The following is a 17785-nucleotide window of genomic DNA, read 5'->3' as shown; positions in this document are numbered from 1 at the left end:
TAATGCAATCAGCAAGGCCTGAAGAGACTAAATGATTTGTTTGTCAAGTGAAATCAAAATCATCTTACACTACATATGCTTTGATATTCATTCATGGCCTACTTGCTAGTCAATTACTTATTAATCCATCATGTTTAGGTTTAATTTATTATGATTTTTTAAAAGCTATTCATTATTTAATTGACTAAACCTGGGGGGGTGGGGGAGTTGGAGAGAAAGCAGGGACTGGTTGATTATGGTGCTTTCGTAACCATTTATTTTTTACAATATCCATTTGACATGGAATGAATTTAGATGTCCTCACTTGTCCTTGTCACATTTGGCCTTCTTGTAGAAGGTGGTGTCAGGGCTGTCCCACATCATGGTCTTCCTCTCTGGACTGTCCTCGTAGTTTCTGCAGCCCACACACTTACAGGTGGACGAGCACATTATCTTGGCCTGTATGGGACAATAGATCCACTACTGTTCAACACTACTGTTATAGACTAGTATTCTACACTGAGTGTACAAAACATTAGGAACACCTTCCTAATATTGAGTTGCACCCCCTTTTGTCCTCAGAACAGCTTCAATTCGTCTGGGGATGGACTCTACAAGGTGTCAAAAGTATTCCCCAGGGATGCTGGCCCAATGCTTCCCACAGTTGTATCAAGTTGGCCGGATGTCCTTTGGGTGGTGGACCATTCTTGATACACACGGGAAACTGTTGAGCGTGAAAAACCCAGCAGCGTAGCAGTTCTTGACACAAACCGGTGCGCCTGGCACCTACTACCATATCCTGTTCAAAGGCACTTACATTTGTCTTGCCCATTAACCCTCTGAATGGCACACATGCACAATCCATGTCTCAATTTTCTCAAGGCTTAAAAATCATTATTTAACTTGTCTCCTCCCCTTCTACACTGACTGAAGTGGATTTAACAAGTGACATTATTAAGGGAGCATAGCTTTCACCTGGATTCACCTGGTCAAGTCTATGTCATGTTTTGTATACTCAGTGTATGTGAAGGCTACAGGTTCCTCTTAAGTCAAACAGAGTAATGTTTTATCCATACATGCCTCATAGCACTCGCAGTAGTTCTTCAGACAGCCTGAGCGTTTGCAGTTGCAGCCCTTGTTGTGGCGTCCTTTGATCTCTCCCAGTTTCCCGTTGCCGATCTTGGGTCTGAATGCCTCAGGATTTCTGTCCAGACAAATCTTCAGGAAAATAATATTTTTATCAATCTTAAAATAACATAGAAACCACAGTCTACCAACACAATTATAACATTTAGCTACATACGTGCATATGTAAACATTATATATCACCGACTCCCTACACTCAGTTGACATTGACAATATTTTTCCCTTACAAGATGAAAGATACAGACTAACACTACAGCATACACACAAAAAAAGGTGCTATCTAAAACCTAAATGGGTTCTTCGACTGTCCCCATCGGAGAACCCTTTGAAGAACCCTTTTTGGTTCCAGGTAGAACCCGTTTGGTTACAGGTAGAACCCTAAAGTGTTCCATATAAATCCCTTACCACAGAGGGTTCTACATGGAACCCAAAATGGTTCTACCTGGAACCAAAAAGGATTCTACCTTGAACCAAAAAGGGTTATTCTGTGGCAGGGGTGTCAAACTCATTCCACGGAGGGCCGAGTGTCTGCAGGTTTTCCAATTAAGACCTAGACAACCAGGTGAGGGGAGTTCCTTACTACTTAGTGACCTTAATTCATCAATCAAGTACAAGGGTGGAGCGAAAACCCACAAACACTCAGCCCTCTGTGGAATGAGTTTGACACGTGTTCTATGGGGACAGCCGAAGATCCTTTTTGGAACCCATTTTTCGAAGAGTGTAGCAGAACCCTGGTCCACTGAAGCTGTTGTGTCTTTCTGTCTGCAGGCCTTAACTCCAGTGACTCACTGAGCCATCAAACTCCCCTAATAGTCTGACCCGCTAACCTTGGGCGAGTCCTTAAATGGTTCAATACAAACCCTGATGAGTTCATTCAAGCAGTGTAGTGCCTGTCAGGAATGACAGCAGGCAGATACTATGGGGGTCCCCTCAACTACTTCATCAGTTGTTTCAAGACATGATTAGCGCTGTTGCGGTGACCATATTACCGCCACATCGGCAATCAAAATTCCACATGACTCAAGTCATCTCCTCTTACGCACTCTGGACATGCGTTGGTAATACCTAACTCACTAACGACCATCAGGTCCTAATGGCCTGGTACTGAGGGCTCTATTGTCCCTCTAACAACTCTGACATCAATGCAAATGCATAAAAAATCACATCAAACACATCATCAAAACAGTATCGTGCTTTTAAAACACCTCAATGTAACTGATCAATATGAAGAAAGAAGTTCAACAACAGGTTGAAACTGAGTGGAAAACATGGTCATTGTGGATGTTGTTTTAAAGCCTAACACAACGAAATGGATAGCGCTTTCTAAGGTGATGATTAATTCAAAACCTCCATACTATTAGAGCTTATGCATACGCATAGGCCTATGAGCCCAATCCCGGAAATCCTGATTTAAAATAATGATTGTGCTGTCATACAATACGTACCCTACTGCATATTACGCATGACAGAAAAACATTTTTTTAAAACTGATTTAAGATGTCTTTCATACATTTTCATTTAAGTCATTTAGCAGACGCTCTTATCCAGAGCAACTTACAGTTAGTGAGTGCATACATTTTCATCATGCCTAAGCAATGCTGTTGGTTCATTGATTGTGCAGGGCGGCTAAGCCTACAGTAATAGTGAATTTGTATTTGATTTTGAATAGGGCATTTTTTATATTTTCATAATTAAAAGGCTGACACATTACCTTTAGCTACAGAATATCTCACCACTGTGCATTTCCATCTCCTCTCTCTCCTTCATTCCTCTCTCCAGCGGGCAGAGAGGGGCTCGCAACAGTTTAATGAAATATGTTTAGTTGTGAAAACTATGTTCCCGAACAGATTTCACTTGGTTTCCCAAATTAAGCACTGGGTAGCTGCAGGAACATAATTGGAGAGCCCATGGTGGAATATCACCTGTCGCACAGTGAGAGGCTGCATGCTCCTCAAACAGCGGTTGATGCATGGAGTGAAATAACTGGAGAAGCCTACCAGCATGATTGAAAAACGAACCAGCAGGTGTGCTTCATTCGCTATTCGAGTGCATATGGATGACGTCTTTTTTCCCCTGCCCCGTTCCTGCCCATTTGAAAATGGGTCATTCTAAATTCAAAAGGCACTCGCACATTTGAGCTATCTTTGTTGCAGGTGCATGGTAACAATTGAATAACATGAGATTTAAAAAAAATAAGAAACACGCACGTTGTTCTTGCTACTATCACTGTTCTTTATTAAGCTCTACGCATCGGCCTTAAGGCCTGACGAAGGTTTTAATAAAGAACAGTGATACTAGCAAGAGCAGCATGCTAGCAAGAGCAGCATGCGGGTTTCTTCCCTTTTCTCACATAATGGGCAATTCTAAATCGAAACTAATTTGACATATTAGTAAAGACGAGATTAAATTGAGAATAGTGAAAATATGATTACTTGATGAGAGAACAGCATGTGCAGCCTGAAGCAAGGAACAAGCTTTTTTTGCTACTTTCTCAAATGTTCAATAGCCTATAGTCGCATCATGCAGCCCATTTATGTTTTTATTTCTAAGACACTCTAAGGTTTGTATCATTCACAACTAAAGTTGACAAATAACTCTAAATCTAGCGTATAGGACCCATTTCAAATTATCACTTTTACGTTCAACATAGCCACTTCATATGCGCACTCGCTCCGGAATCGGAAAAATATCCTTACTATTTTATTCAGCTAAGTTCCATTTTATTATTCTTACTATAAAATCATACAAATAATGGCAGACTTATATTATCGGTCAATTACGGTGAGACCAGCAGTCTTTTGCATGACAATAACCAGCTGACAAAATGTCATGACTGCCACAGAATGGACAACTTGTAATCAGTAGGGCCAGGAGTTGTTCCTAACCATGTGACCTGACCAGGAAAAACTCAAATGAGACAAGTGTTACACTGTACCTTGATGGCCTTGTATCTCTCTGACTCGTGCTCATTGTTGTTGCAGCAGTTGATGCAGTTGCAGTTGCTGCAGACGTCGCCGTTAGCGAAGCAGTCACAGTAACTGCAAAGATAGCATACACAGTGATTAGACCACAATGTCATGATGACATACAATAGCAAATAACATGAGGAGTGAAGGCCTTAGGAAACACCCAATGATTTCTGAGTCATTGTTTGGTCATTCTACAAACGTTCACACGTGAGATCACACGAGTCTACATAACAGATAACAGAGTATGAAAGAAACTACTGTATATCTAACTTATTCAAAATATAAATGACTGGTTGTGATACAACTCACAGTTTGAGACACTGAGATTTAGTGCAGTTGCAAGGCTTCTTGGATTTGGAGTCCCATAGAGATCCACTGAGACTTGATCAGGGTGAAAGAGAAGATGCACAGTTACTACCATGACCTGCTGACCATATGATCTGATGACAATATCTGCAGTGTCATAGTTAGCTAGCTGGCACACGGTGTCGCTCCTGCCTCCCACCTGCTGTGTACCGGAGTCCTCCTTAGGACTAGCTGGCTAAGCTAGCACACAGTGTCCTCGGCATCGTTAACAGAACAGGAGCGAGGGACACTCTACCGGTGTGTATCTTTCTTCACTGGGGTTTATCAGCGGTTGGCATTCAACGTTATGGTGCATTACTGCCATTTACTGTACTGGAGCGTCCCTGCCTCCTGCCTATGTACTGGATTCATAGCTTTAAAATGTACAAATAGAAGTATAAAGAGGGGTTCCTGCAGATGCAGAAATGCCCACATGCAGGAACGCCCCGAATTGCAAGCTGCAGTTACACCCTTCTCAAAACACTTGCAGACTTGAATGATCACTATCAAACACAACAGCAAGTGGCCACCAGTGGTGTAAAGTACTTAAAGATGCACTATGCAGAAATCACTCCGCCATTTCCTGGTTGCAAAAATTCTAATAGTTTGCCTAATTTCAGTTTATGTGACAAAAAAGCAAGTATAGTGTAGAGAATCATTGTAACATCTAAACCGCTGTGAAATATATTTTCCATAACCAAAAATATTGTATTTTCAGCTGTTTGAAGCTGGTGTACAAAAACAAAAGTAAAAGACGCAAAAACTAAACTTAAGAACGGGAAGCATAGAAATAACACACATAGAACAGATCTACCGCTTCTTAGACTTGCTTTCAATGCGAATGAGAGATCTATAACTCACATTTCTATGTGAATTTGGTCGGGTCGCTCAAAAAGTAACATATTGCAACTTTAAGTAAAAATACTTTAAAGTATTACTTAAGTCGTTTTTTGGGGTATCTGTACTTTATTTACTATTTATATTTTTGACTTTACTTTTACTCCACTACATTCCTAAATAAAATATTATGTACTTTTTACTCCCATACCCTGACACCAAAAAGTACTTGTTACATTTTGAATGCTCAGGCAGGCCAGAATTTTGGTCCAATTCACGCACCTATCAATATAACGGGTTGCCATCCCTACTTCCTCTGATCTGGCGGACTCACTATACATAAATACTGCATTTGTAAATTATGTCTGAATGTTGAAGTGTGTCCATCTGTCCGTAAATAAATAAAAAACGTGAAAATCGAGCCGTCTGGTTTGCTTAATATAGGGAATTGGATGTATAGCATTTATTTTTACTCAAGTATGACATTTGAGTACTTTTTCCACCACTGTACTTAAGTACATTTAAAACCAGATACTTTTAGACTTTTACTAAAGTAGTATTTCAGTGGATTCACGTGGATTCTTTTGCATTTTTCTTCTCGTTTTAATGGAAAACCGATAAAAAATTGCAGTTTAAACGTTAAGAAACAGTTTCCATTTGTCACATCCCTAAAGTTCCTACCGTAAGACACTGCTTGCCATGGACTGCCCATCAGGGACCAGACCCAGGGAGTCAGGATACTCAGGATACTGGTGGTACTGGTAGGACAACCATATACATAATGTCACCTTTCAACTCAATGGTCAATTGTTATGAAGTTCATTTTTCTTTTTAGCTTTTCAAGTTCGATGGTTGATTTGGTGTTATTTATCAGTAGTAATAGCAAACATTCTGACCTACATTTTCTAGATTGTTAGAGACACAGTTAATCTTATGCAGGTCATGAGACTTGAGGCTGAGACTGACATGCTACTGACCTGTGAGAAGTAGGGTCCAGGCATGTGGTTGTAGCTGTATTCAGAGCCAGGAGGACCAGGGGAGACCAGCAGGTTGGAGGAAAGGAGGCTGTGGTTGGGCCCAATGGGAGGCAGGCTCATAGATGGCAGGTAGGACTGAGAGGCTGTTGTACATGAAGAATGAGATTACTGGCGATACTACACAACACATCATAATGCCTGCTATGAATCACAGGCTTGTCATTTGTCTTTTGCAGTCATGAATGTACATTCATTTCTCTAAAAATACATAATAAGCATTCTGGGATGAAATAGTTGATACATCAATATCGGCTTACTTATTCCGTATTCAAATAACCAGAACAGCTCAACAACAGTAGGCCTATGTTGTGCGGGATGATCAAGATTCTTCATGGTAGCCTACACATCAACAACACAGCACTAAGATGTGATCTGCCTGCCTCTAACCTTTTCCCATTGAGTAGGTCTGCTCTGAATTTCCCTTAGAGGATGTGGTGTAGTAGTGGGTCTCTGGACTGCAGTCTGGGTGGCCAGGAGGCAGGGAGTGGAGTATCTGACCTGGGCTACAGTGGTTCATTACCACCATCTGCCCTCGGCCACTCATGTTGCACACAACCTAGATAGAGCCCCACAGTGGACGTGTCATAATACCCATAAAACCTTGCAGTCAAATAATCGTTTTCCCACCATTCCTTTTTCCCATAGGGGATTTTGAAACACTTAAAATAAGGGCTGTGTTTTGTGTAGGCTTACCCTGGAGTGACATTTTGATAACCATGTAAATCAATATATTCGGCTCTACTCTCAGATTCGAAAATGCTCATTAGCATAAAAGTAGACATCATGCAAGACTACAAATCCCTGCAAGCTCCTGTACGTCATCTTTAGCTGACACCTTAGCTAACAGGTAGTGTTATTTTAAAACTTTCCCAAGACAGTTAACAGAATTGTCAATTTAAGTAAATGTTGCCAATTTATTCATGACTAAATTCCGTTAACAATAGAGAGTTCATCCAGATATTCTTACCTCTGCCTCGATTCGGCAGTCTCATCCAGATCATGGCATTTGTAGTTCTGTATGAGCTATGAGTTAATTAGCATTTAATTTTGGGGGGTTAAATACAGGCAAATATATTGATAAAAGTCACCTTGTCCTAGAGAGATTTACACGGTTATCAAAACTTCACGCCAGAGTAAGCCTACACGAATCACAGCCCTTATTTTAAGTGTTTCTAAAATCCCCTATGGGAAAAATGAATGGTGAAAAAACTATTTGAACCATTTCCCTGTTTGACCGCTAGGTTTTATGGGTATTATGACTCATACTGTGGTACTCTATATGGAGTTAGAGTTTACTTCAACACACTCACAGAACTATGTCCATCTGTGGAGTAGGCCTTCATTGTGCAATTGAATGTGTACAGTAGTGCCTAAAGGTAATACATGTTGTGTAATAATGATGGAAACTTCCCACTGGGCACACACTGGTTGAATCAACATTGTTTCCACGTCATTTCAATGAAATTACATTAAACCAACGTGGAATAGACGTTGAATTGAAGTCTGTGCCCAGTGAGTTTTATATATAACTCTCAGCTAAACAATTAGAGACTCACAGTGGCGTTCTCCCCAGGCTGGTGGTCTAGGTGCTGCAGATACACAGTGAGCGGCCCATTGGCCTAGAGACCGGAAACACAGAGATTATATAATCAGATGCCTGGCATTTCACAGCTAAAGATGCATTTCACTGAGAATCCACACAGTAATGGTCTTCAGTTACGGTTGTTATGAAAGGACCTTCACATATCCTCTTGTAAGAATTATCGCTTATTAACACAAACTAACGCACCATTTGACTCCTGTAAGGTCATTGCAATCATGTTTAGAATACTGCTCTATCTTTTGACTCAGAGAGCCCTATTCAAGCATAACCATTCAATCAGGTTTCCATGGCTAGATAAAATCATATAATTATCTTTGCTATGTGAGACTGATATTTGAATTGTTATGCTGACATTTAGCCCATGTTTTTCACACAGTCAACACTTTTTCATTGATCACATGAATCCAAGAATGTGTCTATTCCTGCAGTGCACAATTAATGAAAGAAATGCTTTCTGGTAAAGGTTGTATGGGGTCCTGCATTATATGTAATTATGCATTACCATTTAGCTGTGTCATTGCAAGCATGTGCAGTATGTAGGTTACATGTACACTTGTACACATCAGACAGTAAGTTTGAAATCATCTTACAGACTGACTGATGTCCATTTGATTCTGAGGCATTAGCTCTACCATTGTCTCCTGTTTGCGATAGGACTCTCGTCCGTGGTCATCCTTGCTGTCTGGGCAAATGCTTGCCACAGCATCATAGATTTCACCCTGGACAAAACAAAATAATATGAATCCGTAACATAACACAAACTTGAATTAGAGCAATATACTGTACCACCTAAATAATTGATAGTGATATGAAAATATTCAATAAAATATCAGAGCGTATTGGGTAAGTTCATTCTGCATCGCCGGGATGCCCCGGGTGGGCGGGGTTTGCACCTTTTAGACCATTCTATTGGTCATTTTAAAAATCTCCACCCACTCGGGGCGCCAGGTGTTGCAATACAAACTCACCCATAGATTGAGGATTGTAATGTAATTCTAATTTCTAAGGTTTGTTGTTGGTTTGAATTAGCACTTACTGACATCATATTGCAGTGGACTGGGCCCTCAGATGACCACTGGCCACCAAGTGAACTGAGATGGCTGTTATTAGCTAAACTGGGGTTCATTAAATGGAACGGGCTAGACTGGGGGAGCACATCATCTCCATGAGTAGCAAATGGGTATTGAGGGAGTGAGGGCTCAGCATCATGTGGTGGTGGGTAGAATCTGTAGTTGGTACAGTGGTGCTCCATCCTGCTGGACCCTGACCACTCTCCACCTGAACCATGGGGCATCACTCCTGACACACTGAAGTCTGTGTGATCTCCTGAATCAATGTTGACGTCCAATGTTCTTAGGTGGCAACCATAGTTCTCAGAGGAATAGACAGCTGAGGTTTCGGATCCATCATTGTCCAGACTTCTGTGGGTTTGCTCTTTGAGGCAACTCATTCTAAACAAGGCTCCTCCCTGACAAAAACACAAATCAGTGACAGTGGTGTTAGCCTGGGTAGCTAGTACAACACTGGCCCAGAGGGAACAGGGCCCGCTTTCCCAAAAGCATCTTAGGCTGACTTCATGGTTAGGATCATTGATCATGGTTCTAACGATGAACTTAGCCTTAAGGTGGTCCTCTGTAGCTCAGCTGGTAGAGCACGGCGATTGTAACGCCAAGGTAGTGGGTTCGATCCCCGGGACCACCCATACACAAAAAAAAATGTATGCACGCATGACTGTAAGTCACTTTGGATAAAAGCGTCTGCTAAATGGCATAATATTATTATTATAAGATGCTTTTGGGAAACCGGCCCAGATGTACTAGTAGCTACAGAATCAGTCAGTTCACCATTCAATAATACATCTGACATACAGCTTTGCTTCGTTATGATTTTAGGCGTTAGCTTAGCTAGAATAGATAACGTTAGTTGAGCTAATTACTGTAGCTAGTTAGCTAACGTTAGCTAGCTAGCTAGCTAGTTCTATTTATAGAAATATTGAAAGTGATTCTTGTTCTTGTTGATCTTGTTCCAATAGCTATTAGCTGGATAGTTCACAACAAATAACAATATCCTGGTGTTTCAAAGCTAATTAGTACTAGTACTAGCTAGCTACCTCCACCAATAACTTTACCTGACAGTCAGTTGTGGAAGGACCTTTCCTCTGAGGCGAAGTGACTGGTAATAGAAAATATTTAGATTAGGGGGTTGAGGGTGGCGCGAGCCACATCCATTCTTTCAAATGGATGCGTTCGATTTGGCTTGGCTGGTGCACAGGATGGTGTTTTGGATTTACACTTTGGGACTAGTAATTATTTTATTTAAATTAGTAGTGAATAGGGATGGGACTGATTTGAGAGGGAAATCATTTTTTGATTGGCTTGTATAGTTTACTAATTCTGTGGGGTTTGACAAAGACACACATCCTGTTTGTTTTTACACATCTAATTAGAATACATATTTGTTACTATTGAATATTTTGTTAGCATCCTATGGAGGGTGACCATTGTTAGTTCTAAAATGCTTAAATGCTAAATATTCATGTGAAAATGATCAATGCATTTGTATTTTCATATCAGTGTGCATGATTCATACCACAATTAAATTGAACCCACTCTCCATAGTATTCTGTGTATAAAATAATATTATATATTCTTACAAAGTTGCTGAAAAATAAAATAAATAAAAATAACACATTTAGAAGACAACAGGCAGGTCAAACTGACATATTTGTTTCTATAAAAATTGCAAGACAATAAAAAACAGTTGACACACACTAAATCAAGCGCAGCTCCCTTCATTGGTCCAGTCGTGTTGTTTTATAACCACGCCTTCAGATTGTATCGCTGCTAAAGTTCTGTCTGGACAGGCCGATCATACTTCCTAATCATCAAACAAAGTAAACTAGCAGACATATTCTAACTAGTATGAATCTAAATTTCAGAAAATGTCATATTGTACTAATTACTCGGGCGAACAGAGGCCTCGGTCTGCAAATGGTGAAAGACCTGGCGAAAAGCGCGGAGCGACCGACTACAATAATAGTGACTGCGCGCAAAACAGCCGCAGTACAGGTGCAGTCAAAACAGCCGCAGTACAGGTAGGAGAACATCATGTTCAACTTGTTTTATGAATTTCCACCTAATGGGAATACACGTGTGAGAATATGTCTTGACTGTAAACCTAGGGATGCATGATATAAGTTGTTCTTCATTTCAGGATCTTCAAAATATTGCCAAATCTTGCAAAGGTGTTTATATTGTATGGCTTGGTGAGTAGCATAGCCTACATAATTACTATAACACGGACACATAAAAGAGGGTGCAGTGTGATGCGGATGGATTCATTGTTCTGTTGGGGATATGATCCTATGTGTATCATGTGCCTTGCTTGGTATTCCAGCAGATGGCGCAAGAGGCACTGTATTGGGTTTTTGGCTTGGGGTTCCTCTTAGGGCTTCTTTTAATTAACACATTCAAGTAACTTTGATTACATGCTCATTTATACGTTTGAAGTACTCAACAGAACATGAAGAGATGCCAAACTGAAATAACCATTAGCTGATTAAACCATATCCTCTAAAAGCAAAACAAGCAACAACAAAAATTGTGTTTGTTTCCTGTTTCTTTTTAAATGATCATACTATCTCTGTTAACAGATGTTGTCAGCCAGTCAAGTATAGACTCAGCATTTCACGAGGTGTCATCCATACTGGGAGGTGATGGGCTCAACTGCCTAATAAACAACACAGCCATCAATTTATCCACTGATCTGAAGACAGTGACACCTGACGACATGATGAAGACTTTCGAGAGTAATAGTTTCCCCTCTTTTTGTCACCAAGGTAAATTTATTTGTTGCACTTCTAGAAGAGTATGAATGAGAAACCTCTTTGTTGTAGTACAGAGGATCTTCACATACCCAAGTTTTATGACCGGTTCCCTACTTCATCTAAGAAACCTACATTGCAACTATCTAGATCACATTGTCATGTTTTTGACTGAGTTGTTTATGTAGTTGGCTCTTGTAGGCATTTCTGCCATTGCTCCAGGCAGCTGCTGCACGATCACTGTAATGGGGATCAATAGGGCAGCTGTGATAAACATCTCTTCCATACTGGGCTCCATTAAGGCCAAATTGGGGAGCCGGAGCAACCTTCAAAAACTATGCCTACAGGACCTCAAAGGTGAACAGCAACAGTAATTGTCCTTTCAACAGAGCCCATATAAACATTACAGACCATCTCTGGTTGCAATATTGGGCATAGGATGTTTGGGTGTGAAGATAATTAATCTGACTGTTTGTATGTGTACACAGTCATTACATGTCCTGTCCATCTTGTTTTGTTTACATATGCAGGCTGCCTTGAAGATGGTGACAAGGTGTCTGGCCACTGACCTGGGATCTGAAGGAATTCTGTGCATGGCCCTTCACCCTGGCTGGGTGCGCACTGCATGGGTGGTGCACATGTGAGTGTCCCATACTCTTGGTTGAGGTGTTTTATGATTGGGTCCTTAATACGAATACATTAGAATACATTGATGTGTATCTCAATAAATTGACGGTTGATATGCTGCATTTCCTGTCTTTAATGGATCAGGCGGATTTGAGGTTGGAGGAGAGCGTATCATCTTTGCTGTCTGTTATCGCTGATCTGACAGAAAAGCATCATGGAGGATTCTTCGACTACTCTGGAAACAAGCTACCATGGTGAAGCTCAACTTGGAAACAGTAACTTGTGGAATGTGCTATGTGCAGTTGTGCTGCCGACAATTCACTGGGGCAAAACACTGAGCAGAGATCACAGAATACAATGCACAATTGCAACATCATGCTATTAGGTTGCTCTGCAATCTCTGATTTCTTTGTATTTAGTTGGCGTGAGAGAGAAGATTTTGTTTAATCTGAGTGGTTTGGTTTGTTATTGCTCTTTCTAAGGTCATCTCTCTGTTTGCATAGAACAAATATATACTGTATAATCAATATAGATGAAGTCGGAAGTTTACATACACTTAGGTTGGAGTCATTAAAACTCGTTTTTCAACCACTCCAAAAATGTCTTGTTAACAAACTATAGTTTTGGCAAGTCAGTTAGGACATCTACTTTGTGCATGACACAAGTAATTTTTCCAACAATTGTTTACAGACAGATTATTTCACTTATAATTCACTGTATCACAATTCCAGTGGGTCAGAAGTTTACATACACTAAGTTGACTGTGCCTTTAAACAGCTTGGAAAATTCCAGAAAATGATGTCATGGCTTTAGAAGCTTCTGATAGGCTAATTGACATAATTTGAGTCAATTGGAGGTGTACCTGTGGATGTATTTCAAGGCCTACCTTCAAACTCAGTGCCTCTTTGCTTGACATCATGGGAAAATCAAAAGAAATCAGCCAAGACCTCAGAAGAAAGATTGTAGACCTCCATAAGTCTGGTTCATCCTTGGGAGCAATTTCCAAACGCATGAAGGTACCACGTTCATCTGTACAAACAATAGTATGCAAGTATAAACACCATGGGACCACGCAGCCGTCATACCGCTCAGGAAGGAGACGCGTTCTGTCTCCTAGACATGAACGTACTTTGGTGCGAAAAGTGCAAATCAATCCCAGAACAACAGCAAAGGACCTTGTGAAGCTGCTGAAGGAAACCAGTACAAAAGTATCAATATCCACAGTAAAACGAGTCCTATATCGACATAACCTGAAAGGCCACTCAGCAAGGATGAAGCCACTGCTTCAAAACCGCCATAAAAAAGCCAGACTACGGTTTGCAACTGCACATGGGGACAAAGATTGTACTTTTTGGAGAAATGTCCTCTGGTCTGATGAACTGAATGGCCATAATGACCATCGTTATGTTTGGAGGAAAAAGGGGGTCGCTTGCAAGCATAAGAACACCATCCCAACCGTGAAGCACAGGGGTGGCAGCATCATGCTGTGGGGGTGCTTTGCTGCAGGAGGGACTGGTGCACCTCACAAAATAGATGGCATCATGAGGAAGGAAAATTATGTGGATATATTGAAGCAACATCTCAAGACATCAGTCAGGAAGTTAAAGCTTGGTCGCAAATGGGTCTCCCAAATGGACAATGACCCCAAGCATACTTCCAAAGTTGTGGCAAAATGACTTAAGGACAACAAAGTCAAGGTATTGGAGTGGTCATCACAAAGCCCTGACCTCAGTCCTATAGAAAATGTGTGGGCAGAACTGAAAAAGCGTGTGCGAGCAAGGAAGCCTACAAGCCTGACTCAGTTACACCAGTTCTGTCAGGAGGAATGGGCCAAAATTCACCCAACTTATTGTGGGAAGCTTGAATAAATAAAAAAAAAAAATCATTCTCTCTACTATTATTCTGACATTACACATTCTTAAAATAAAGTGGTGATCCTAACTGACCTAAGAGAGGGAATTTTTACTAGGATTAAATGTCAGGAATTGTGAAAAACTTGAGTTTAAATGTATTTGGCTAAAGTGTATGTAAACTTCCGACTTCAACAAAGGAACAACAAAGTCTTGCCATTCAAAACGTTTTATTCAGTACATTTCTTTCAAATTATAATAAGAACATGATTACTCTGTGTAGTAGATTGTTGTGAATAATGACACCAGTATCCAGTGTAATAGGATGGGCACAGATACTGTAGTTTGCAGGCTGTTGAAGCGTAGAGAATAGATCAATGAATGTTGAAGTTGAACTAGGGCTGACTCATCTCTTCGGATGTGAGCGAGGATGGCAGGGTATCCAGAGCTCCGATTTCTGCAAGGTTGATGACAAAACATTTGAGTGAGCACAGTCAGATGGTTATAACTGATTAGGACTATGCTAGTAAGTTGTTCTGTTCCAAATATGTTTGAACTCTATACAGCCAGCAATCTTGACTACAAATGTAATCTGTAAATATTAAATACAAATATAATCAGACCATATGAAAAATATGATCATTTTACTCTGGAACACGTCAACCTAACTGTTTATGATATGAATAAAACTCCTATGCAGTCAAACATTTTGCTGTAATTAATTGTTGTAATTAAACATTCATAACAGACATCATCAACTCACCTTTAAGTTGCATGTATGATAAGAAGTCAATGACATTGTGTAATACATCCTCATCTGTTATTCTCAAGGAACCTGCAAAATTAGAGCTTGTCATGAGGTGTAGAAGACTACTGAGTAAAGCAGTATTACTGTACGGTACATCAGTACTCTAAACGTTGTATTTGCCCTCTCATAGGGTCAATAAACTGTAGGCTACAAGCCCCGGATTTTACATGGCTGTTAGAGCTTCTCACCTGATTTTAAGTCATAGTCCCGGGGCATGTCTCTCTTACCAGCAAGGCCATGCTTGTCAATGAGCGTCCGGTGACCGTCGATGCCATCTGAACAACAATACAAAATCATAGTTTTGCACAGCCGACTTTCACCCATTCCCTCGATGAAATCCCTTTCATTGCACACCACGCACAAACACCGCAACCCTGCCTAAAGCCTCAACGCACCCTTGTAATTTATGAGGGTGCATTTTTCCTTTTATCTGTCATGAGTCTGAAAAGCAACCTGCAGGGCTTGAGTCACGGAATTGCTTTACAACTTATATTCACCAATGGAATAAGTGAAGGAAAGACATACACATTTGTGAATGGAAACAGAACCTAAAAATGAAAAAAATATTAAGGAACGGTCCAACCACATGCTAAGAAAAAAAGACATAAAAACCAAGAAAGGTAGGCTAAATTAAAGTTTGGAGAGTCATTTCATTCACTGTCCATCTCAGAGAGCACATTGCTTATGTTTTTTATTTATAGCCAAAGGGGCATGGAGCAGACCAGAAAATGGTTGCAATACCACTCCCCTTCAAACACTTTAATAGAGGTTTAAGTCAAGAGGGCTAGGGAAAATGCACTGAACAATCATATAAGTGCACTAATTATCTGAATTGTAATCCTTGAATTTTGACCTTAACCCATAGCCTCAGTCAGTCATCACACATCAAGTATAATTAAATACTAAAATAACATTATCATCATTGTATTTGTTCTCACAGTGCCTTTCTGAGATTAAAGCTCCTGTATGACAATTTAATAATTAATAAACAGGTAGAAAAATAAACCAACATAAAGGGACCATGGCCGTGATAAAACACCTCTCTGCTTGGTCGTTTAATACATTATGAGACATGAAATATGTTTAATCTGCAAACAATAAATAAGCACGCAGAGCGATGCGTCACAGAGCAATTCCTCTGCTGACTCCAATGTCCTGCAGGAGCTATCTTACATTGACTTAGCAGTTCTTCTCTCCCCCTTACGCTGGGATTATCCTTTATCTGTATTAGGTGATCAATACGACCTGAAACACAGGGATGATGGCATTTTACCTAAACTTACAACACTGACCTGTGTCTATAAAGTAGTGCATCCTGAGTATTGAGATGTTTAAATTAACCTTGTGCAGTTAACCACTTACCATCATTGACAATCAGCAGACAGATTGAATTAAATGTGATATTTAAATAAATCCTCCGTTAAAAGTACAATGTTGCATATGACAGAGGTGCTGCATATTGTATTTGTGTTTGAAAATTAAACTAGTTTAGGATATATCCTCATTCTTTGTTGACAAGAATCCATTAACCTTAGGAATAAGTAGGTTATCCTGTGTAAAGCAGATAACTTCCAAAATATTATAATATAGTGAATATAGTCAGGGATAATGACTTAAAAGTCCAATAATTATACAGAACAAGTGTGTTGGAAACCATCATGCCACATCACACAGCCAGGTGAAATGTGAAAAAGTATACAATGGGGAAACAAATATGAGGAGAGCATGATAATTGACATAGCACAGGTGTGTAGGAGGTTAAAACTATGAGAATGGAGTTGACTGTTGTGATTGAGAGGCTGTACATGTATATATTGTTAATAAGTTAGAAGTCACTTACGGGGACCCAAAAGGTAGCCAGCACTGTTCAGTGTCCACCCTCGCTTCTCTTTAGCCTGTGATCACACACACACACACACACACACACACACACACACACACACACACACACACACACACACACACACACACACACACACACACACACATTTGCTTAAATCAGATTCATTATACACACTGTACACTCATCAGTTAACTCAACAAACACACACACAGCTTACACTACCGTATTTCATTTGTTAATAAATTATTACATTTTCTGAATGCCAATTGCTCAACCTTACTATATTGAAATAACTCGATTCTCTCAATGCCTTGGTATGATGTTATGTCTATGTAATAGGTTAAAATGTTCATATAATTGTAATGTTATTTGCAATAGCCTATGCCTACTTCTAGTTAAAACAACGAGAAAATCACAGCATTTTAGACAACATTTTGCCAAATACAATAAAATGTTGACCTACCGCAATCACTAATCCAATTGTTTCTGACAGAGCTGCGCAGAAAATTAGTGATATGCAAACTACTCCAATAGACTTCTGCATCTAAGGCAAGATATAAAAAACATTTTAGCTGTAGATAATCTCAAAAGTTTAGAAGTTGAAAGTCGCAAAACAAACATTTATAAAGAAGTCTAAAATCCGCTTACCTTTAAAGTTTTGTTCAACGGTGGAAGAAATCAAATATAATGTAAACGTTTATAAGGCTTTATTCAAAATAGTTATGCTTATAGATGCGGAGAGATCTTCAATGTCCATGTAGTGATTCTCGTTTGGGTTAGGATGATTTTGGTAGCCTTTTATAATCCCCAAGCAAAAAAAAAAAAAAAAGCGTAGGGGGGTCTACCTGTTCCTCAAAGTCTAACGTCACAACCACCTACCCCCTCCTGTAGGCTAGTGGTCATGTCACGATGAAATTA

At 40.0% G+C, this 17785-nt stretch overlaps 1 protein-coding gene and 1 pseudogene across 2 annotated transcripts; one reads left to right on the top strand and one right to left on the bottom strand.

Moving 5' to 3' along the window:
* Positions 1-10837: 10837 nt before the first annotated feature.
* On the top strand, positions 10838-12624 carry LOC311134603 (C-signal-like; annotated as a pseudogene). The gene is made up of 6 exons: positions 10838-10984; positions 11130-11181; positions 11569-11754; positions 11941-12096; positions 12270-12379; positions 12511-12624. The product of its transcript is annotated as a C-signal-like (transcript).
* Positions 12625-14611: 1987 nt separating this feature from the next.
* On the bottom strand, positions 14612-17411 carry LOC311134524 (galanin peptides-like; the record flags this gene model as incomplete). The annotated part of the gene is made up of 6 exons (XM_084168226.1): positions 14612-14673; positions 14980-15051; positions 15213-15299; positions 16198-16269; positions 16865-16919; positions 17331-17411. 6 exons carry the CDS (start codon positions 17409-17411, stop codon positions 14612-14614), a joined length of 429 nt encoding a protein of 142 aa, XP_084024352.1.
* Between the last annotated feature and the right edge of the window lie 374 nt (positions 17412-17785).

Source organism: Coregonus lavaretus (genome assembly GCF_964263955.1).
Source record: "Coregonus lavaretus genome assembly, chromosome: 9".
Classification (NCBI taxonomy): Eukaryota; Metazoa; Chordata; class Actinopteri; order Salmoniformes; family Salmonidae; genus Coregonus; species Coregonus lavaretus.
Note: the sequence above shows the minus strand (reverse complement) of the source record. Positions and strands in the feature narration are given on the sequence as shown.